Here is a 24,067-nt window from a genome sequence, read left to right as displayed (position 1 = left end):
CAACCTCGCTGAGACCCTTAAATATCGAGCCAATAAAAAACTGTCCCATCCCTTATCTGTATGAAGTCCTGGATTCGCGCCTGATTGGGACTAAAAGTAAAAATGTACAACTGTCTATAAAATTGTGTTTTTTATATCGAAAAATTTTCGCGCTCGCTTCGCTCGCGTTTTAATAACTTTATAAGGTCTGATAAAGGTGCCATTCGGGTGGTGAATGCAGCAGCATTACTCTGTTGTAACGTAACTGCTGCAGCACTGTCAATTTTCGTGATAAAATGATGTAACTGATTTCCATACTAAAAGTAAAAATCTACAACTGTCTATCAAATTGCATTTTTTTTATCGAAAAATTTTCGCGCTCGCTTCGCTCGCGTTTTCAATCACTTTCTAACATATGATGAAGGTGACATTCAGGTGGCGACTGCAGCACCATTACTCTGTTGCTACGTTACTGCTACAGCACTGTCAATTTTCGTGATAAAATTATGTGACTGATTTCCATACTAAAAGTAAAAATGTACAACTGTCTATCAAAATGCGTTTTTATATCGAAATAATTTCGCGCTCGCTTCACTCGCGTTTTCAATTACATTCTAAGATATGGCGACTGCAGCAGCATTAGGTACTCTGTTGCAACGTTACTGCTGCAGCACTGTAAATTTTCGTGATAAAATGATGTGACTGATTTCCATTCTCAGCTGTAATGCGGCAATCAACGTCACTCAATTTACCAAAAAAATTCAATGTAAACTTGATGACCCTAGGGGGCACCATGGTCTAGAAATGCTTAGGGCATCAAAATATCTTAATCTGGCACTGGCCGTTTGCGGAGTCAAACGATTTGGGACTCGCATTTTATACACATTTCCATGCCTTCCCGAAAAAAATCGAATCTTTCGCAAAAGTCTCGCAACGCATTGAGGTTACAAACGGCACGCGTCTTCCTCAGGAGTCTGAAGAAGACCACGGTGAATGGCGCTCTAGCCAGGCAGGCCGCTTCGCTTTCGCTCGCGCGCGTATACCTTACTGTATCGTCCGATATACACTCTGTCGTTAAAATCACGTGTAAAATTTTAATAAGGGCGAAAAAAATTATTGATTTTGGAGTGTAGTTTTATTTAGTGGTACCTAAGTGTAAAATATTTTATCTGGACTACAGTCCTCTAGGATATCCATCTGTCAACTTTACTTCAAGTTATGCCTCCAGGGGAGAGGGAGAGAAATTAGGATTAGAAATTAGCCGCTTACTGACACAGACCGAATTCCACGCGGGCGGAGCCGCGGGCACAGCTAGTATACAATAAGGTAAGTGAGGCCACTTACCTTATTGTATATTCCGTGTGGGCCGTATATGCCTATATACAGCTCACCTTAAATTAAAATGGTTTTTTTTAATAAACAGGATATGAAGTATGAAAAACTCACTCAAATACGTTTCTCATTTATTTAAGTTTCTTCATTATACCAAAATAGTTATAAAAATATTACGATACTCTTGGAAAATATACCTTAAAAGTCCTATTATGGGCCTTATTGAACACTAGCAGTGTATTACTTAATCCCGCAAAAAATAATCATTTTGACAGCAGGTAATAACAGATTTTATTGTTTTTAACTTACGAGTTATACATATACAAATAACAATATTTGATACTTCATAACAGGAGGATTTATTTATAATAAGTGAAAATAATTATTTTGGGCCTTAATAACTAAAGATATAAAAATTGTCTAGTTTACGCGAAAATAGTAGGTAACTAAACATAAATCTTTATTAGTTACAGTAGTATCATCTTTTAACATCTGGGGGCACGGCAGTGCCCCTGCCAAGACAAGCAAAGCGCAAGGGCACTATCTACCTTTTCTCGAAGCGCTTCGTCGTTATTTGGAACCCTCATAACTTGGGGTTGGATTATACCAGATAAACAAAGTTCTCGGACTTATTAAGCATATCAATTGCATAGCTCTTATACTTTAGATTTTATTCATATTTAAAAACTTCGATTTCGTCACTGACTCACTCACTTGATGATCATCAATACCGGGTACTTCCTGAAGTCCTCTAAGAAGCTGAAATTTGGTATGTAAGATAGTTTTAGTACACAAACAACAAATAAATTCAAAAACTTGAAATTTTTTATCCCTAAGGGGATGAAGAGGGGCTTTAATTTTGTATGGGGAATCAATAATCGCTGAACCGATTTAGTTGAAATTTGGTATGTAGATAGGTATTGTTATGGGGAAGGATATAGAATAGATTTCAACCTCAAAGTTTACCCTTACGGGGTGAAGGCAGATTTCAACTCCAAAGTTTACCCTAACGGGTTTTATATGGGGAATCAGTAAGAAGTACATTGTGTAACAGATGCCCCCAGATACTTATTTCAGGATTTTTAGTAGTAAATCACCCCCAACCCTTTTAGGGCATAGAAGATTGTCATAAGCAACTTACAAAAAGAAGTGAAATCCCACCAAAAACATTTTGATGTAAAATGTTGCCCAAACGAAACCATAAGGCTCGCACTGTCAAAAGTTATCAGATCTCTTGCCAAGCTTCTAACTCTACAAGCCCTCTAACTTTACTAGCTCTACACCAAAAGTATGTGGCTTGGCCGTTTCGTTTCTACAAGAACTACTGTAAGTATAATACAAAAACCGCCCAAATGCGAGTCGGACTCGCGTTCCAAGGGTTCCGTACATTACACAATTTTAACAATATATTTTTTTTTTGGAGAAAAGTCAGTAAAATGTCTTTAAAAAACCCGTAGGGATCGGAAAACTAAATACTTAAGTCCGACTCACGCTTGACTGCACATTTCTAATAGGGTTTTCTGGCATCTATAGGAAAAGAGCTAATATGTGTATTTTTTCATAATTTTAGACCCAGTAGTTTCGGAGATAAGGAGGGGGGATAATTAATGGTAATTTTTTGCGTATTTTCTTAAATAACTTCTAAACTATTTATTTTAAAATTATGAAAAAATATATCTGAGGTTCTCACAATGAGCCCCTTAATTTGATATATAACAAGATATAGTGTTTTTTTCTTCTATTTATCATTCATCTCAAAAGTGAACCCTTTATTTGAATTTCTGTTATTTACTTTACATGTATGTCCTTGGGCTATAGACTTACATGTGTATACCAAATTTCAACTTATTGGTACAGTAGTTACGGAGCAAGTAGGCTATGACAGACGGACAGCCAGACACACGAGTGATCCTATAAGGGTTCAGTATTTTTCCTTTTGAGGTACGGAACCCTAAAAATAATGAATTTAATAAATTTTTCACCTTATGCACATGTGGCGGTAGCGAAACAGCCAAGCCACATATTTTGACTAAGGTGTAGAGTTAGTGAAGTTAGGGCTTGTAGAGTTTGAAGCTTGGCTCGACAAGAGATCTGACAACTTTTTGACAGTGCGAGTCTTATGGTTTCGTCTTAGCAACAATTTACATGAAAATGTGTTTGGTGGGATAATTTTTTACAGTATAAATATTTATTCGTAACAAATAAGTATTATCTTTTAACATAATTTTGACAGTACATCTGGTGCTACATTACGACACCGGTGCTATAATAAGCACATTAAAACACTCCCTTTGGCCGTGTGTTAAAATTTGTCACTCGTTGCAAAATATCTATTTTTCGCACTTCTATCGTAAATACCTACCTATGTATTAACAAAAAAAGTCACTTGTAAATAGTTACTGCCTTTAAAAAGTATAAGTGCCTCAATGTTATTAGACTTTTTGATTCTATAAACGTCTTTAGGTCAATAAAGCAAGTGATAAATTATTAGAGTTAGACCAAGAAAAGTCTGCAGCAATTTTGACAGCCCACGCAGTGCAAGTGTTATTTATAAGTCATAATTTTATAGAAGTTTCTTCAAATCGACCTTATTAATAAGAGATTCATAATATTCAAAATTATCTTAAAATATTTAAATCTAATATTTCATCTCATACGTTCAATAAGGCCCGGGACTGGACCTTTTTACCTGCACTGACAGTGGGCCTTCTTAGCAACAAGTACAAATTCAGAATAATTGGGAATAATAGGGAGCAACTGTTATTTTTGAATGCTGGGCCTTGTTACCCGCCGGGCCTCATATGCCTGCACTTCACCTACCTTATTTGTTTTACAAGGGGAAAAGTTGTTGATTAACCGCTCGTGCTAATATTGATACCCAAACAAGCGAAACATTTTTTTTTTATTAAATAGGACGCAAACGAGCAGACGGATCACCTGGTGGTTAGCGATTACCGCCGCCCATGGACACCCGCAACACCAGAAGGGTTGCAAGCGCGTTGCCGACCTTTAAGATGGGGGTCTTTTAAGGTTTCAAGGTCGTATCGGACAGTTCATTCCACAGTTTGGCTGTGCGAGGCAGGAAGGACATTCACAAATTCAAACATTCTAAAATTGAAGCACGAGCGTGGCGAGTGGTCGTAAAATTGAACCTTGAGCGTAGTGAAGGTTTCGAGGGACGAAGGTTAAATAAAATTTTCATCACATCAGCTCGTAAAGGCCCTCTTGATTGTTCGAAACGGATAAGAAAAGTGGTATTTAATTTGATGCAAATTTTGAGTTGTTTCCGTAGGTAAATTGGATCAGTTGGTTGGTAATATTGACTTTAAAATGATAAATATTGAATAACGTTAGTTTGAAATTGATTTTATGATAAAGTAAATATTATCGGAGATGATCGCTCTTAAAAAATATATGTCGCTAGTCATTTATAACCTAAAAGCGCCAAATTACGCAAAATTATATTGAAATGACACCAGTGTATTGAATTGAATTGTATTGAATACTTTAACAAGGGTAGTTATCTGTATGACAATGCACCTAAAATAATTTTCAAATGTATCTATTATTTCTATTCTTAACACGATAACGAATTCTACGTAAACGAAACCGCGGGCAATCCCTAGTACATATAGAAATAAATAAGGGAAGGTAAGTTCCCATTAGTGTACTGTGTAAAATAACTATTTACCATTGATAATAATTTTATAAACGCTTTGCGTATTTTTAAGGTCACCGCGCTAACCGCTTGCCCGCGACCGTCGATCGCTGCCTCCTGCCCCGGCGCACAGCGCGGCGCGCGAAAACGCCGCGCGTTTGAAATGTAACTTAATATAAGCTAGGAATGCATACTTACGTATCAATATTTAGTGTCGCCGTGATTTTATATTTCTAATCTTTTGTGTGAGAAGTAAGATCTTTATTATGACCGTGTAATATTAACTCTACAAACTTTAATTCAATATTGGCTATACTGCTTAACCAGAAATCAATATCTAGACAAGCACATTGTCTACATTTCTAACTTTTTACATGTATACTAAGTTGATAGGTAATATCGTAATTTTGCAATATCAGCTACTCTAATTCTGTATTTACATAATAATTCGTGTTTTTACGTTCACCAGAAAGCAGCTGTTCCAGATTTCTAAAAACCGAATATTGTGAATAAATTAAAGTGTTATTGAATATGTTAAAGTTTTTTGTACCTTTAATTTTATATTTACATAGTTATTTAGCAAAAATTTAAATATTTAAATATGGCCGAACGCTCCACCTAAAATTTTCTAACTTTTTATATGAATGTTATTTAACATGCTTACAATAACATATCAAAAAAGAAAAAACTTTAATGTTATCAAAACCCATTTTTGTTCCACCGCTGGTCTATAAAGGCCTCGAACGATATATTATCATATTAGACTTAATAATATTAGTGTGTTGCCATGGTAACCCATTCGTTTTGACAGTTCGTGGACTAATAATAATCTTAGTGTAATAGAGTCAGACCAAGAATAGTCTGCAGCGGATTTGATAGCCCACGCAGTGAAAGTGTTATTTAAAACGTCAAACTTCTATGAAATTATGACTTATAAATGACACTTGCACTGCGTGGGCTATCAAATCCGCTGCAGACTTTTTTTGGACCGACTCTACCGTTCGAGAAATAGATACACAAACCAGTGTAGCGTGATCTACGACTGCCTACATTTGATGTTGAGTTTCCCGAGGGCACTTCTACTGCTTCATCTGAAGCGATGTGCCCGGCGGCCGGGGAATACCAGCCTAGCTAGGTTGGTATGTCAATAGAATACATTTTACCATTTTACCGTGCCCATGCGACGTTGCCGCTTTTCTCCCCTCTCCTCCCGAGGGAGCGACGTTGCCAAGTCGTACGACTAAGTTTGTGGGCAGCTAGATTTGGGGTTTCTTTCGAGAAGCCCCTTTCTTTTTTTACCTGCCTGCCTATTGTTAGACAGGAGACATTTTTAGTCAAGGTATTTTTTTGCCTCGTGGATATATTATAGGTGACTAACTGTAAATCTTAGTATTTTTAACTCAAAATTTATAATTAAAAATATTAAAATACATTGTTATTACATTTATTTACTGATTGACCTTTAATATGATTTAACTTTTTACTATGCTTAGGATACCTTAGATAGTATAGTAGGTAGGTACTTAGTTTTATTGTAATTTGCACCTTAACATACCTACCAATTGATGTAATTAATACACTTAGGTACTTATACTTACACTAATTAAGTTACTAAGGCCCACTTGCACCATCCCAATCACCCGGGGTTAAGCGGTTAAACCGTTAACCTAGTGTCAAATTGTACTGGTAACCTGGTAATTCCAAGTTTAACCGGCTAACCTCGGTTTAGTGGAATGGTGCAAGTGGGCCTTAATATCAACTAATGTTGGATAAAAAAAAATAAGTACTTATAATTTACGACCAATGACCAATTAGACTCACACCACACTAGAGTCAGATCATGATAAGTCTGCAACGATTCTGATAGCACACGCAGAGCAAGTGTTATTATAAACGTCAAACTTCTATGAAATTATGACGTATAAATGACACTGTTTGCACTGCGTGGGCTATCAAATGCCTGATCTTACGATAGGCCGCCGACATATACATTACTCTATGCTATGGTTTACTAGAGTACGTCATCATTTTATAGAAGTTTGACCAATAAAATAAAATAACACTTGCACTGCGTGTGCTATCAAAATCGTTGCAGACTTGTCTTGGTCTAAAGTTCTAAACCTAAAGGGGCCCACTGATTAAAAGTTTCGCCAATCTGATTAAATTGCCCGATCGAATCAGGACGTGCGGATGCAAACGCCAATTTGGCTCGCCGAATTCAACCGCCGATAATAACCGATATTACTGATAAAATAAGGTGCGGACGCAAGAATACCAATTTGTGACGCCAGTATTTTAGTTGTGGGGCATTTTTTCAATTTAGAGAGAAGAAGATTGACGCCAATTTCATTTCTGTCTGGATACCGCTTTAACATAGTCGAACTCCACGGATTGTTTCATTTCGGAGTGCGGAGTTACTCGAGCACTTTTATGAGCATGCGTTGCTTAACAACTTTCACATAGAAATCTAATTGCCAAACGTGAAATACATATTCTTGAGGCATTTTAAAGCTTCATCTGGTAGATTTATTATCTAAAGGTACAGTTAAGAACATAAATGTGAATACAAATACAAGCGTCAATTGGGTTCATAAATATTCACCAATAACTATGAGAATTCTATCTGGGTTGATATCTAAGGTTACCTACATAGATAAATTGAATTTTAATTTCCTATGTAGGGTACATTAGTTAAAGCTGAGGACATGTTTAAAGAGTACCTAGCAGTCCTGAGAATATTATTTTATTTTACTCTTCACGCGTTTTTGAAAACACCGGCCAAGCGCGAGTCGGACTCGCGCACGAAGGTTTCCGTACCAATACGCAAAAAACAGCAATAAATCATGTTTGTTGTAGGTACCGGAGCCCCACTTAAATATTTATTTAATTTAATTTTTAGTATTATTATTTGTTGTTATAGCGGCAACAGAAATACATCATTATGTAAAATTTTCAACTATCGGGCTATCACGGTTTGTGAGATACAGCCTGGTGACAGACAGACGAACGGACAAGCGGACAGCGGAGTCTTAGAGGGGTCCCGGTTTTTATCCTTTGGCACGTCAAAATCATATCAGTGCGTACTTACTTTTAAAGACCAGGTTTAAGAGGTCTGCGGATAAAAACTCCGTCCTCTTAAGTCTTAAAATCCTAATCCTACATTTTAGGTACATAATACTCATAGAATCCGTATAGTCTAATTTTGCAGTTTTAGTTTCGAACGTTTTATTTTACGCTAACGAACACGAGTCGATATTAGACACTTATTTGTTGCATTTCGAAACTTGATGTAATACCTATAAAGTATAGGGGATCGTGACTTGAAAGGAACCGCCGCGCTCCTGTTGCATTATCGATTAACACAGTAATTAGTCAAGTATATACACTTATACGGCGAAATGGCGGTATCACATCACATTCGACAACCGGCGAAGTCAGCCGAAACTTCCGTTGGTAACGAAAACAAACAACTTGGTTCCGCGAAACTTTCAAAGTCATCTGATAACCACGGTCAATGTTCGGCTATAGGTATATATAATACAATGTATATATAGTTTGGTCGGGAGCTCGGGAGTGCACGGGCCTGGCGCTTCGGCACCCCTATACGCTGATATTCCAATATTGTTATGACTCCTCTACACGATGGGCCAACGCCGGCCACTCCAAGAGACGCATTTATGCGTTAGAGGGAGCAAGTGATATTGCTATCTCATTCTACCGCATGGCTGCATCCCTTGGAGTGGCCGGCGTTGGCCCATCGTGTAGAGGAGCCATTATAATATTCAAACACTCTGACAACGAACCAGAGTGATATTGCGAACATCCAAATATGGAGATCGCCTGTCTCCACTCCATCTCTATCGCTCTTGTATTATGTATTAGTGTAATTAGTGTAGGTATAAAGTACTTATTGGAGAGTGATAGAGATAGACCATAAAATGTCTGCAGCGATTTTGATAGCCCACGCAGTGCAAGTGTCATTTTAAACGTCAAACTTCTATGAAATTATGTACGTATAAATAACACTTACACTGCGTAGGCTATCAAATCCGCTGCGGATTTTTATTGGTACGACTATAGTGATGGAGATACTTACACGAATTTCGGTTTTATGTGCAGTAAAAATGGGTTCTCTGCTTCTCTGATAACGCATATTTATTATGGAAAAATTTTAAAAATCGATGGTATAGGTACCTAAGTATCAACTGTCATAAGTTACTCGAGCAAAGATCGACCCGTTGGAATCAGAGGACCTATCGCGAACATCGAAGATCGCAAATTGCGGGCATCTTGCTCTTTTACTCCAACTAAGGCGTAATTAATTTAATTACTAATTAGAGTGACAGAGAAAGATGCCCGGAATTTGCCAATTTCGGTGTTCGCGGTAGGCCCGCAGAAGCGATGGCCGGCGATGCGGGGAGGCTCGCACAGCCACCCTACGATCGATTCCAAGGGGCTGTTGTAAACACTCGGCACCTGTACACTAGGAAATCTCTTTTTAACACCATTTGTTAGAATGAGACTTCCGCATGTATTGCAGGTTACATGACCAAAGTTCCAGAATTGCATAGGATAACCTTGCTTTATTTGGTTCAAACGATTCAACAAATGTTTTGATTTCTTTTTCTCACAGAAACTTGTTTTTTAGGGATCCGTAGTCAAATAGGAATAGGAACCCTTAGTTTCGCCATGTCTGTCTGTCTGTCCGTCCGCCTTGGCTCCGTGATCGTTAGTGCTAGAGAGCTGCAATTTGGCATGCATCAAATCATGCATGACAAGTGAACGGTAAATTAACAGTAAGTACCTCCTCCAATACTACCTAATGCTTTTTCGATTATTTTTTTTCGTTGTAACCTAATGGTGTGTGGGGTATCGTTGGATAGGTCTTTCAAAACGAATACGATTTTGATACGACCAGGAACTATTTTTTGGCATAAAAAAAGAATAGTTTCGGAAATAAAAATCTCCTAACTTCTTCTTCCTAACATGGGTCCAAAAAATATAAAAAAAATCATGAAACAAAAGCTTAATCAATACTTCCAATGAAAATTAGCATTTAAACATGATCGGTCCAGCCGTTTTTGAGTTATTGTAAAGTTAGTAGGTACCTACACCTAACTACTAACCTACAAAGCGCTGCGAAGGTACGCCTTATGCTTGAGTATACCTTGTATAGATGAGATATCTTGTAATGTACCTATACATTTCAGTTCATTATACTTACTAATAGCCCCCGTTTAGCCTATTCTGACAAAATGGTAACCACTGAACCCTATACTGAGCATGGTTCGACATGCTCTTGGTCGATTTTCTTCTGATCCATTTAACAATCGAAAATGTCCATCCATAAATATGTGTTTGATTGATTATTGGTCAAATTAATTGCTTTAATATGGTATTTAGAAATCAAAGTGATGTTTATTTATACATATATAACTGTAGGTAGGTGTACTTTCGTTTCGGCCAAATACATTTCGCCAAATTTCACTTCCCAACAAACTTATCGCAATAGTTTCATTTCCCAAAGGAACCTTTAGCAAAGTTACACTTCGCATATAATTTATTTGGTCAAATTATCATTTGGCATGATTTTACTTTGTCAAATGTTATTAGGACAAAAACTTATTTAGCAAACGTTTTTTATTGTCTAATATTATATTCCAAAAAGATGTTTGGTCAAAATTGTCACTTCGCAAATTTGACAAATAGGCATCTCTATTTAAAGTACTTTTTGTTATGTTATAATGGGTGGGTTGGGTTAGGTTTGAACTGCGATCCTCACAAAACGGAACCGCTATCAGAAAAGTGGGTTAGGTTAGGTTAGAACTGTCACCCTCACAGAATCGAAATGCTATTAGAAAAGTGGGTTAGGTTAGGTTAGAACTGCGGTCCTTACAGAAACGAAATTCTATCTACTAAAAAAAGGTCATCGAAGTGGATTAATTAATTTAATAGAATAACAAGATGTAAAAAAATTGCATGACATTTTAAACTAAAATGTGGTTTGAATATTGGTGGTTATTTACTATTTTTGGGTTACAATGATTACTTTGGTGTTATTTGCTTTAATAGTATAGCAAGATGTAACAAATTTGGTTGTCATTTTACATTAAAATGGAGTTTTAATTTTAGTGATCATTTACTACATATTTTTGGCAGTAAGAATGTTTTTTTTTGACGTTACATTTTACTATGTATATGTAATGATCAGTTAAATACTAGACAAATAGAATTCTGCAGCCTCCACTCTATTGGTATGTAAATTGTATGCCATGCAATATTTTGGGACATGTAAGTTATGCTTAATGATACATTTGACTAAATAATATTTGGTAAAATGAAACTTGTCCAAGTAATTATTTGCTAAACAATAACTTGCCAAAAAAGACTATTGCTAACTGAAAATTTGCGATAAGTTGTTTTGCCAAACATTTTTTTGGGAAATGATAATTTGGGAAACATAGTTTGGGATGTGATACTTTGGGAAACGATTTTGGCCCATTCGTTAGTAAACCCTGTAGGTACTATATTATTATTATTAATAATTGTATTTCTAGTACTTTCCGATAGGTAGCATGTACGACTTTGCGTATTTAGATAGCAGCAGGTATGGCAGCAGTTAGGTATAGGTAAGTACTTAACTGAGAAAAGAGAAAAAGGCCGTTTTAGGACCGTTATAGTGATGGGCTGATGGGCCGATGTTTAACAAAAATTAATTAGTAATTGATCATACCTACCTACATATCCTGCTGCTGCGAAGTTATTTCAAACCATCGTAACGAATCCGTTAGGTACCTACACATACTCGTATCAGCCTTATGCTAGAACCGTCTTAGTGCCAGTTGCACCAACCACATTTGACAGACTGATCAACGTCAGCCGGCGCGCCTTACTATGAAACTTTCCATAAATAAAAAATTTAGCGAACTCTTTAACGATACGGACAGTTTGGTGCAACCGACCCTTAGTGCTGATTTCGACTCTCGACACAGAATAAATAATAGTACTAGTACTAGGTACAGAAGACGCACTCTCTAACAAAACGCGTCTGTCACGACGATCAGCACAGATATGGCCGCTAGGTGGCGACAGCCCCACGCGCGGCTTATGGCAAACCCCAAAATTGGGGTTGAACGGATGGACTTTTAGCTACCTGTAGCAAAGCGACGTTATCGCGGAGTGAGCCACGCCTGCTCTCGATAGAAATATGACGGACTATGTGGCGGAACAGAGCTAGGTAAAGACAGAGGTCAGCACGGCTACCACAAGTTCGACACTGACATAATGTATTCGCTAGAGTGTTGTGTACTTTCTATGCATCTGGCAGCGAGATGTATGAAATAGTAGTTTGTGTTACAAGGGATCAAAATTATATATTTCCGTCAAGGGCGTACATTGAATCCTGAATGAAGCGATGGCTTCCACAATTAGAATCCCTAACGTAGTAAGGGACTCTAAAGTCGAATCTTGATCGTAATGAGGGATTCAAGTGTTAACGCCCAGACGAAATAATTTTGATACCGTGTGACACATAGGTACCTAATTACCTACTGCTTTTTACATCAACTATCTATGAGGAAAATAAAAAAAATCATAGTGTTGACACAATCTGTCTGATGCTTAAACGGATTATTTAAGCTAAAAAAAATAATTATGTGCAAAAATAGTGTGCTAAAACAGAAAAGTGTTACTTTGATTCCTCCTAGCAGGGAAGAAAAGTGCCACTTTGATCCCTCCTAGCAGGGAAGAAAAAGCCCTTTTCTGAATAGGTGATGTGAAAAATTAAGCTACACAGACGTTTGTGATAGAAATAACCAAAATTGATAGCACACGCAGTGCAAGTGTTATTTTAAACGTCAAACTTGTGCTATCAAAATAGTTGCAGGCTTTTCTTGGTCTAATTCTAATTGTTTTTAAGTATTTTATCTACGACACTGTTGTTTCATCTATTTATAATATGTGTTGTGTACCTATGTAAGTAGATAAGTATATTTATCTGTACGAAGAATCAAACTATATAATAAGCACACTTCCAATTCATCGGCCAATACGGGTGAACCTTCATGTGTCCTGTAGGTGTGACATGTCTTCGTAGAACTATTCTTTGACAAAAGCAACTGCGGCCGCCGAGGGTGCCGGGGTCAATGGCCGATGCGCTGACACCCACACGGGAGAAGAGAGAGATGGTGCTACACGGAATCTAGAGTCACTGATAAAGACAAAGTATATTGATGTCTAGAAGATGCAAAGAATATTAAAATAATAACAGAGTGTGACAAAGTCTGTAATAGGGAATGTACCGAACACAGAAAATAAAATTATTTATTACTTTGTACCGAACGATCGAATGGGCTTGTTTATATTTCGCAAGTTTTACCAAGATGCGGAAACTAATCTGTCGGTTTTACGATAGGGTATTTGACTGTATTTAATACAAATTATTTTACTTACCTACACCATACATGAAATAAAGCACCAGAAGATTAATAGAGAAACGTAGACAGCAGTTACTTTTAGAGACAATTTCTATTTAAAAACCCGTAGAAAACTATAAAGAGTAGGTAATTTGATTGTGACATCACATGCTGGTAGAAATTCCATAGTAGCAATGGCATGATCGTTTTGACAGATCGAAAAAGGAAAATGATTTGACTACTAGTCAAAAACCTTATAAGGCCCATTTGCACTATTTCAGTAACCCGGGGTGTGCCCGGGGTTAACCGGCTAAACCTTGAGTTACTATGGTTACCAGTTCAAATTGTTCTAGGTTAACGGTTTAACCGCTTAATCCTGGGTTAGAGGGATGGTACAAGTGGCCCTAACTCGTTTTTAGGGTTCCGTACCCAAAGGGTAAAACGGGACCCTATTACTAAGACTTCGCTGTCCGTCCGTCCGTCCGTCCGTCCGTCCGTCCGTCTGTCACCAGGCTGTATCTCATGAACCGTGATAGCTAGACAGTTTAAATTTTCACAGATGATGTATTTCTGTTGCCGCTATAACAACAAATACTAAAAACAGAATAAAATAAAGATTTAAATGGGGCTCCAATACAACAAACGTGAATTTGACCAAAGTTAAGCAACGTCGGGAGTGGTCAGTACTTGGATGGGTGACCGTTTTTTGTTTTGCTTTTTTTTTGTTTTTTTTTGCATTATGGTACGGAACCCTTCGTGCGCGAGTCCGACTCGCACTTGCCCGGTTTTTTAAATTGACATTTATTTTTATTGCAAAACTCTTTAATAATAATTTGTTTTACAAGGGGCAAAGTAGTCGTTTGACCGCTCGTGCTAATATTGATACCCGAGCAAGAGAAAAATTCCAAAAATTGGTTTCAAAGCACATGAGCGTTATTCACAACACAACTAAGGATTCATTTAATGTTGTAAAAATTTAATTAAAAAACTTGTAGGTAATAACTAATTGTTACAAATGAAAAATAACAATTATGTATAATAAATTTGCTTTTAAACTTCTTATACTTGCCATATTACTTACCTACTCGTAAGGGGCTGTTCATACATTACGTCATCGATTTTTGACCCCCCCCCCCCCTATAATCATCCGAAAATAATGCTTCAAATGACCCCATTTCCTCCTACTTCATGCTACCGTCATCCGATGTCCAGACCCCCCCCCCCCTAATTTTAAATGACGTAATTTATGAATAGCCCCTAATTGAAAATTATTTATCTAACCGTGTAAAAAAATAACTATACCTAGGCCTCGACGAATATTTTTATCGATATCGATAAATAATAATTCTGTTGTTGAGAAAAGGACACGAAAAAGAGTTTGTTTTGTATGCCAGTTATTATTTTGAAATGACAGTTCGATGTTCGATTGTCCAATCTACAACCCAGCCTGCTTAATTCAACTGTTATTTTAGTACCTACCTAACGGGAATATTGTTATTAGGCTTACATAATAAGGCTATAAATAAAACTACACTTTCCTTATTGAGAAATAAAATGATACAAAAGAGTATGTTACTGTTGAAACAAGATCAATCGCTCTACTAGCGACACCTTAGTCACCACCATACTGCAGCTGGTTGTAGGATTAGTAAGTTTGAGTAAAGCCCCATAGATGGCACTGTGTCAGCACATCGTAATAACTCAGTTACAAAAATATAGATGGCATTTTAAACAAACCGTAACTAGTAAATTTATATTAATGTGTTTTGTTTATTTATAAAAATATGATTAATGTACAAGTCATTTAAGCCAATAATGATTACCTACCTGTTTAAAAATATTTCACCTTACATTTGTATTTCGAACTTTGAATTCTTACAAACAGTAACAAACATGTAAGTAAACGAAATAAAATTTATTTGACATGCGTAGGTACCTATGCCCAATACGTATTAATAGAACTACAAAAGTACCTGTCAACTACGTACTTGTTTAAACTACGTAGTTCCATTGATATTTGAATAACTTAGTTTCAGTTTCTAGCGGTCTTTTCGTTCGGTCTAATACCTAGTCCTAAGAAAAACGCAGGTTTTATGTTTTATATTATGAATAGGTAGATAAGTGGAACTAATATTATTTTTATGAATAGGTAGATAAGTAGAACTAATCTAGTAGTTATGTGTTCAATGAATTCAATACAAATTTATCCAATTTTTTTAATGGCAATTGTGAATAATTTTGAGAGCAATTTACGAGTCACATACCTAGTATGTGACTCGTAAACCTATCGTAAATCTTATAACAACGTTATGAATTCTAATAACGGCCAGCAGTTGTTATTATTAATAAGTGGTGTTAGTATATTAATAAAATGATTAAGGTTAGTACCTAAGTATTTAATCACTTATACGTACTTCAACAATGATTTCTTCATAATTTGCGATTCTTAAAAATATATATTGTATATTAAACATATACAAAACTTTAGGTTAGATGACAGTTTTATTGCATTAAGAATGGGCGTCAAATAGGGAACAGTTGTATTGCTGTCGGCTAGGCTTTTTGATATGGCGCTAGCTTTGAACAGCCATCACGGTTTCGCCGTTTCTTTTGCACGTGAACGATAGAACGGGATGGCTATAGTAGCATTAATAATCGCACAAACTCTAATTTCGTCCCTCGCGCCCTTTCGTGTGCTTTCGTGCCGATCTGTATAACCGGTTTTGTTTGTGGAACGGTTGTAAACCCGACCGACCAATGACTGCTCTGGGTTTCCAGCAGGCGTTCTATTGGCGACGGGTGAACGGTTCGGCTCCGAGCGGGGTAGAGCGGGGGGTGGCGCGGGGCAAGGGTGCGCCTCACCGGTAGCGCGCGCAGTTGTGTTTCGCCACTCGAAAAGAAGGTTATTGTTGCAATGAGACGGGCATCGGACTATCGATAAAGTGTGTTTGTATGTCGTTTTCGTCGATAATAAGTGTTGTGTTTACTTTCACCCGTGCGAATGTCTCAATCCTTACCTTTTTGTTTGTTTCTTTTAATCACTGCCGCATGGGACGGCGCTTACGTTTCAGTTAACCTTTTATTTTGAAACGATGGAACGTTGTTCTTATGGTTTTTACACCAAAAGGTATTTTATGTTATTTTTTATTTTATGATTGCGATCGGTGTGGGTGCGTCGCGTGTGTCTAAGCTATTTGTCATCGATATAGTGGACACGAATAGCAATATCAACATTGACAAACCGAGTGTGACTAGACTGACATAATAATGAGTGAAGGAGAAAGGATGAAATTTGCCTTTAGTGTACCCTATTTGGGATGATTTCTGACACCTCAGTGTATCCGTTCGCTCACCCTGTCATAGCTGTAACGCAAGGGTAGAGCATGGATTAATGGCAGGGGGCTCTGTGACTATTATTATTGCAAGGCTTCTGGTAAAAGCTGACAATGCGAGGCCCTACCGCTCGACGGTCGGCTGTTAGGGGAGGGAGGACGCCGTCTGTCTGCACACATGCAGAACCGGTTCGCGCTCTGACTCCCCTTGTGTCGGTTCTCTCTATCTAACACCACGCGAATCCAAAGCGCCCTCTCTCTCGTACCTTTTCATTTATTTTTTGCTTCCCCTTGTGAAATAATGCCAGACGGGTCGTTCCGTTCCTTATTATTATTTTAGTTATGTCTATTCCCCTAACTCACCACAGCTTACTAATATAATAAATACTAATAAATTCTAAAAAAAAATTGGAGTACTTCACAGCAGGGTTATGGTAATAGAGTTCAGCATGTCAATAATTTTAGCAGGTCATGGTATTAAATGCCTTAGTATAAGTTTAGAAGCTAGTCTGATGCATGTTAAATTAAAATACCATTTTACAAAAACCTTGGTACCTAGAGCATACCTATCTAGTTGTAAGTAGGTAGGTACTCTATTGTGAACACTAAACAATCCAGCCAAGTTAATCTATTCTTGTGCTTGACTGGGTTCCCACTCACCTCCTTGGTCGTACCTACTACGTATAAAAACACATGTGGTACTATACAGCCACTAACTATGATTGATTGTGATTGCATATAATTATAACCTTCTTTTGGTTTTGTTTCTTGAAGCTTATTTCTCATATATGTCATAAATAGATGCATTTATAGTACATACGTGTACCTAATACCCATGTATGTAATCCGCTATAAAGTTGAGGCTTCGCGATGTGCAATAAAACTTTGCATTTCATGGTAGAAACCAAACCAAAGAAGAATGCTAGGTATTAATATACAAGGTGTCACAAGGGAGCAAAATGACATACATATTACATACCTTAACGATGCGAAGGATTCTCTGGATTCTATAATAGAATCCCGAGCGTAAATTCAAGTGTTAACGCCCGAGGTGGCACAATGATCCCTCTAACTGGGAAGATATAGCCCTTTTTCGAATATGTGATGTAAAAAAGAAATTACTATTCCTTTTATTTGAGTTAATATCCCTGTCTTCAATTTATTTCTATACCGTTTGCCGTGGCGTTTACTGTGAAGGCACTCTTACCTATTATAGTCTGTCGAATTAATCACAGTTGTCAAAACAGGCGTTAATTATCTTACAAGTTAACTAACTCACTAAAAAGTAAACAGAAGAAACCTTAGGCGGTCTACACATTGAATGCGGATTCGCACGCCGTTGCGACGTGCAAGCAGGATATCGTTATATACGCGCATATAGCGCTGTCCAGCTCATACACTGGATCGACGTGCGAATTCGCACCAGTGTGATAACCGCGTAAGTCAAGATTACCTTTCTTACTATTTACTATACACAGATTGTTTATTACAATTAGGTACCATATGATTAAGGTATACATTTTATCCCGAAATTCATCCCCTGAGGCAGGCGACGCGGGTTGAAACTGTTGAAAGACATTAATGTGCGGACGAAGTCGAAGGCAGAAGAAGCTAGTCGAGTATAATTAAAATTTTAAACAGTGTCATCTTGCGGTTCTAGTAATATAGATTCTGTTTATATCCGTATATATACAGGTTACGATGACCCCTGATATCTACATAGACACAGGACATAAGAAGCCATGCACGTTCACGCACACAGACGCAAAATGCACACCTTAATCCTGTTGGTCTTGGATATATTTACCTACAAGCCTACACACTACAACACACCCTTGCGCACCCCTTCGTTTAAGCATTGCAATTGCTTTACGAGTATTATGTTTTCGCCTGGAAAGACGAAGGGTTTCTTTTTTTTACCGAGTTCAAAATTCCAAATAGAGGACGGGACGGGACGTTCTCGATTTGTTAAGATGTTTTTTTAAATATTTTTTAGTTTTAATGTTTGTTACCTCAGAGCTCCGTCATTTCTAGATCAATTTGCAATTTTGTTACTGATTAGTGCTAGGTATTTTTGTCAAATCTGGTTCTGATGATGGGATCCTTAAAGATATGTTTTTGTATTAGGATGTGTGTATTTTCACCAACAAATCAAGCATTTACTGGCATTTACATAAAAAAGACTTATGATTATGATGAATTGGAACTGCTAATGCAGACTAGTTAAAAAGTGTTGTGACCAAACACAGCGTTCATAATTATTTTTGAACGAAGTTCGCCATTTGGGCCCCGCCGCGCCGGCAACATCCATGTCTTTAGTTCGTCTTCCGTAATGACATAAAAGTATTTTTTTTAAATATTTAGTCTATTTATCCTTTTATTTATATGACAATATTTATGCACTTATTCAGCATGCAGAGTTTCATTTATTCCTTTACAAAAAACACCAAAAATTACAGGAGAAAAAAACCTTATGAGTATGCGAAGAAAAGTACAAATAATAAGCCCTTGTAATCTGTAAAAACTACTCACTTGTTGTACTCACGTGTTGTCCTAGTAAAAATCTGCATCTGAATTTTCTTTATTACTTAATCATTCTTAATTCATCAATAATTGATGTTTATAATAATAATATGGACCTACACCTCCGTTAAATTGATTATAGGAGATAGATCTAACCAAAGACTTTTAAAAAATAACTGCATTTCTAATAAGTTTAATTATTGAAACTGGAGTTCTTACATTTTCTGATGTACGCTGTACGACAGTCGATAGCGAAAAGAGAGATAACAAATGTTGCCACACACAGTAGGCGATTTTACCCTTTGAAACGACACATTGATTAGGCATATAATTATGTATACCTGTGTAGGTATACATAATTATATGCCTAACCTTAAACAAAAAACCGGGCAAGTGCGAGTCGGACTCGCGCACGAAGGGTTCCGTACCATAACAAAAAAAAAACAAACAAAAGCAAAAAAAAAACGGTCACCCATCCAAGTACTGACCACTCCCGACGTTGCTTAACTTTGGTCAAAAATCACGTTTGTTGTATGAGAGCCCCATTTAAATCTTTATTTTATTCTGTTTTTAGTATTTGTTGTTATAGCGGCAACAGAAATACATCATCTGTGAAAATTTCAACTGTCTAGCTATCACGGTTCGTGAGATACAGCCTGGTGACAGACGGACGAACGGACGGACGGACAGCGAAGTCTTAGTAATAGGGTCCCGTTTTACCCTTTGGGTACGGAACCCTAAAAAGACGACTGCAATACACAGTGTTTAAAGTTTAAAGGCCATATAATTTATGCAGTTCATGACTCGGTAGTATGCCTGTCACTTGATTTAAAATATATATTTGAAAAGCTCTCGATTTATCCAGGATTCCAACATCAGATCTTGACCTGATGATAATATATATATTAAAAAAAATTAAGTCAATAAGTGGCATAGTAGCGAAAACCTACATGTTTACTTCTTTGTAGCTAAATTGGCAGAATCGTAGAAAATATTCATATTTAAATTTATATGTATAAGTTTCACTTTTAAGGTAAAAAACATAATTTCACCACACCATCCCGCAGAAAATATATCCTGTAAGGTATCAAATAAAAACAAATCCAAATGAATGTAATTAAATATTTATCATTAAAAAACATCATTTAAAAGTAAATTCTAGGTACCAGCAAACATAAGAAAACAACTTTAAATTTGCATTTGATTACTTTGCCTCACATGTGAATAAAATACAACTTTGCTATCGGTTTTTGAACCTTTACCAGTTGGGGTGGTGAAAACATTATCGATATAATTCCATCATCTACAATGCGGTGTACATCACTCTCACGTAACGGCGAGTTGACAACTTCGCATACCTGTCAAAGCCGCTGGACCATACTTCGTTTTTATTCGACTTCAAGAAAGGAGGAGGTTATTATATAGACGTCTTTTTACAAAGATAAGATACATAAAAACGGGTCTCTCTGTATTAAAATCTCTACCAACTACTTATACAGGTATAGTTTTATTATTAAAGGGGCCAACAGATTACCAGTTCGCCGGACGATATCAGCCTGTCAGTTAAGTAAAGGTGACAGTCCATTTCCAACGAAAGCTGCATTAGGTACTGTTGATTTACTATGGAAATTGACAATGACAGCGACGCGTTCAGAGGGGCTACCGCCAAAACTGAAATTCGCAAATTGCGGGGATCTTTCTCTTTTACTCCAATGGAGGCGTAATTAGAGTGACGGAGAAAAATCCCCGCAATTTGTGAACTTCAATTTTCGCGGTTATAGCCCAGTACCGGTAGTGCAGCTGCGGTTAGAAATGGAATGTTACCATAAACGTAAAAGATCACAGTTCCAAACAACTGACAGGCTGAACTAGTAATCTGTGGGCCACATTGGGCAAAGAAATTAGATAGGTGGCAGTGGCGGCGCGTCAAACATATCCATAGACAAGCCGGGGCTAATTTGGCTTACATATTTCCTTTACAACTCTGCTCAAACGTCCAAAAACAGGCAAGCCGGTGGGAATCGGCTTTTATGGACGCGCCGCCACTGATAGGTGGAATACCACCCTATGCCATTTCTGCCACAGATTTAGAACGACGCTTATGCTTACATTTAGGGCAGATTGTGGTGCGCGTGAAAACGCGAAAAATTGGAACTCCCGAAATGCGTTTTAGACTACAATACAATTATCTTGAGATAGTCCCATTGAGGTGCGCGCGGATCTTAGTCGGGGCACAGAGTAAATAATAGTACTAGGTACAGAAGACTCACTCTCTAACAAAACGAGTCTGTTACGATCAGCACAGTATGGCCGCTTGGTGGCGACAGCGCCACGCGCGGCTTATGTCGAAAGCCCCCTCCAGACTATGCGCGTGCAGTGTGGAGTCGATTTCGCAGGTCTGCGTTCTGGACTCCACACTCGCGTTCGCGGCTTCGCCCGCGATTCACGCGCATAGTCTGGACTCTGGAGGGGGCTTTATACCTACTACTCTTTGCTTATGACTTTCGGATGTACTTTTAAAGTGGTAACACACTACCGCACCGCACCAAGGGCATTGTGCGACGCACCCATAAGTAAGACTCCGCTCTTACTTATGGGTGCGTCGCACAATGACCTTGGTGCGGTGCGGTAGTGTGTTACGGCCTTTAGCTACCTGTAGCAAAGCGACGAAATCGCGGAGTGAGCCACGCCTGGTCATACTACACGTTTGGAATCCAGCAAGGTCACCACCTGTGGCACAGAATCCTGTGGCCCGAATGCGTTGTTGGTGACCGTGTAGAAAGAACTTTAATAGCTTATTACAAAAGTTTGTTTTCCATCCAAACTTCAGTCTGTTGTTTATATAAACTTAAGGCACAGACACATTATTAAAACGTGACGCGACCCGACGAAATGCGATGCTTGTTGAGTCGAACCATATTATATTAGTGTGATTCTGGCTTAGGGCATAAAATTTCGACTGGTGTCGCGTTTTATCTTGTCGCGTCGCATTTTAATTATGTGTCTGAGCCTTTATTGCTGTCGATGTCTTCAATTAGATAAAAGTACTAATAGACGTAGCTACCGAAACACGACCTTGGTGCGTCTAATAAGGACGCGGCCACAAAACAGATAGGTACAGAAATCAACCTACATACAAAGTGCGCTCGAGCAACGCACACATAGACACTGCTCACGGACACGACATCTCGGACCGGTTGGGACCAGTGCGAGCGCGAGTGCCTTCCGCTTGAGACACGCGTCTGTGAACTTTTTTGTGCACAATAATCGAGAAACAATAAAAGTTATTATATATAACTGTTCAGTGGACGGTTGTTTAAATTCAATATTAAACGGTGAATTGACGTTTTTTAAGCTATTTACCAGTGGTTTCAGAGAGAATGCAAATTTATTATATTACACTTTAAAATATAATAATCGTGCTTATCGCCAATCTCAAAATCATCGCAAGATATTTTCTGTGACAAATTTGTAATATAACAATGACATTAAAATTAAAATATTTGAGTTATTAATGTTATTATTAATTTTTATTTCCATTCTTCCCGTTTCATCCTGAACAATAAATCAAACAACTAGATACGAGATACGATACTATAGATACGAGTGCCACTACCACGATAGTTTTTTGTGCATAAGCCATAGTTGAGAACCCTAGAGCGACCGCCGAGCGTAGGTATGAAAAGTAAAGTACATACATGTGATTGACTTCTGTACCTATCTCTTTTGTGACGCGGCTATGGTTTAAGTTGCTAACACACTATCGCACCGCACCAAGGTCATTGTGGGACGCACCCATAAGTAAAAGGGAGAAAGCGCTTTCTCCCTTTTACTTATGGGTGCGTCCCACAATGACCTTGGTGCGGTGCGATAGTGTGTTAGCAACTTTAGAGTGAGAATAAGATATTAGTGTGTAAGGCGATCCCAATGGCCATCCAGCTTACGTGGATAGACATACTGCCCGGCTACAACCGCGAAAATTGAATTTCGAAAATGGCGGGCATCTTTCTCTGTCACTCTAAATACGCCTTCATTGGAGTAAAAGAGAAATATCCCCTCAATTAGCGAAATTTGGTTTTCGCGGCTCTCTACTGTACTGACGTAGAGTTAGACCGAGATAAGTCGGCAACGATTTTGATAGCACACACAGTCAGTGCAAGTGTTCTTTTAAACGTCAACAAGTTGCAGTTGCCAGTCCGGTTTGGTTGTAGTCAGTCTGTACCGGCCCTAAATCTACGTCTATTATTTCTAGATATAAGTTAAGCGCCCTCCAGACTATGCGCGTGAATCGCGGGCGAAGCCGCGAACGCGAGTGTGGAGTCTAGTTCGCTGATATGCGAAATCGACTCCAGACTCGCGTTCGCGGCTTCGCGCCGCGATTCGCGCACGAGTGTGGAGCGGGCTTTAGACCAAGTCTATAGAGTCTGTGCGGAAAGAGAAGAGTCTTACAATGTATTGGATCCCATACATTTCAGTACTCTACTCTTTTCGCACAGACTCTAGCAATATATTTGATAGCCCACGCAGTGCAGTGTTATTTATACGTCATATTTACGTTTATAAGTTTGACGTTTAAAATAACACGTGCACTGCGTGGGCCTTAGAGGATATAACCAACGGAGACGCCATGTCTAAAATTTTCGGTACAAAATAGTCTGCCGTTTTTTGCGGGGGAGGGGCACATCAAATGTATAGGTACGTCATGTCAGACAAACGTCAGTCCATACATATGATTGACATGTGGTTGACCATTGGCCGCCTATTTTCGACAGAGGGGAACGCCTGTTAATGGCGGCTCCAGTGGGCTATCAAAATCTCTGCAGATTTAT

At 38.0% G+C, this 24,067-nt stretch overlaps 1 protein-coding gene across 8 annotated transcripts in view; it reads left to right on the top strand.

Moving 5' to 3' along the window:
• The first annotated feature begins 16,234 nt into the window (after positions 1-16,234).
• The window catches only part of LOC134678540 (polyhomeotic-proximal chromatin protein-like), a 45,603-nt gene continuing 37,770 nt past the window's right edge, over positions 16,235-24,067 (top strand). For 3 of the 8 annotated variants that reach the window (XM_063537120.1, XM_063537118.1, XM_063537117.1), the window contains exon 1: positions 16,235-16,510. In XM_063537120.1, coding sequence (XP_063393190.1) covers positions 16,476-16,510 — 35 coding nt within the window. In that variant the 5' untranslated portion in view covers positions 16,235-16,475. The remainder of the gene's footprint in view (positions 16,511-24,067) is intronic. The other 5 variants (XM_063537125.1, XM_063537119.1, XM_063537123.1 and 2 more) reach the window with 2 other exon arrangements.

Source organism: Cydia fagiglandana, chromosome Z, assembly GCF_963556715.1.
Source record: "Cydia fagiglandana chromosome Z, ilCydFagi1.1, whole genome shotgun sequence".
NCBI lineage: Eukaryota > Metazoa > Arthropoda > Insecta > Lepidoptera > Tortricidae > Cydia > Cydia fagiglandana.
The sequence above is the reverse complement of the archived record's forward strand: the minus strand, read 5'-3'. Positions and strand labels throughout refer to the sequence as shown.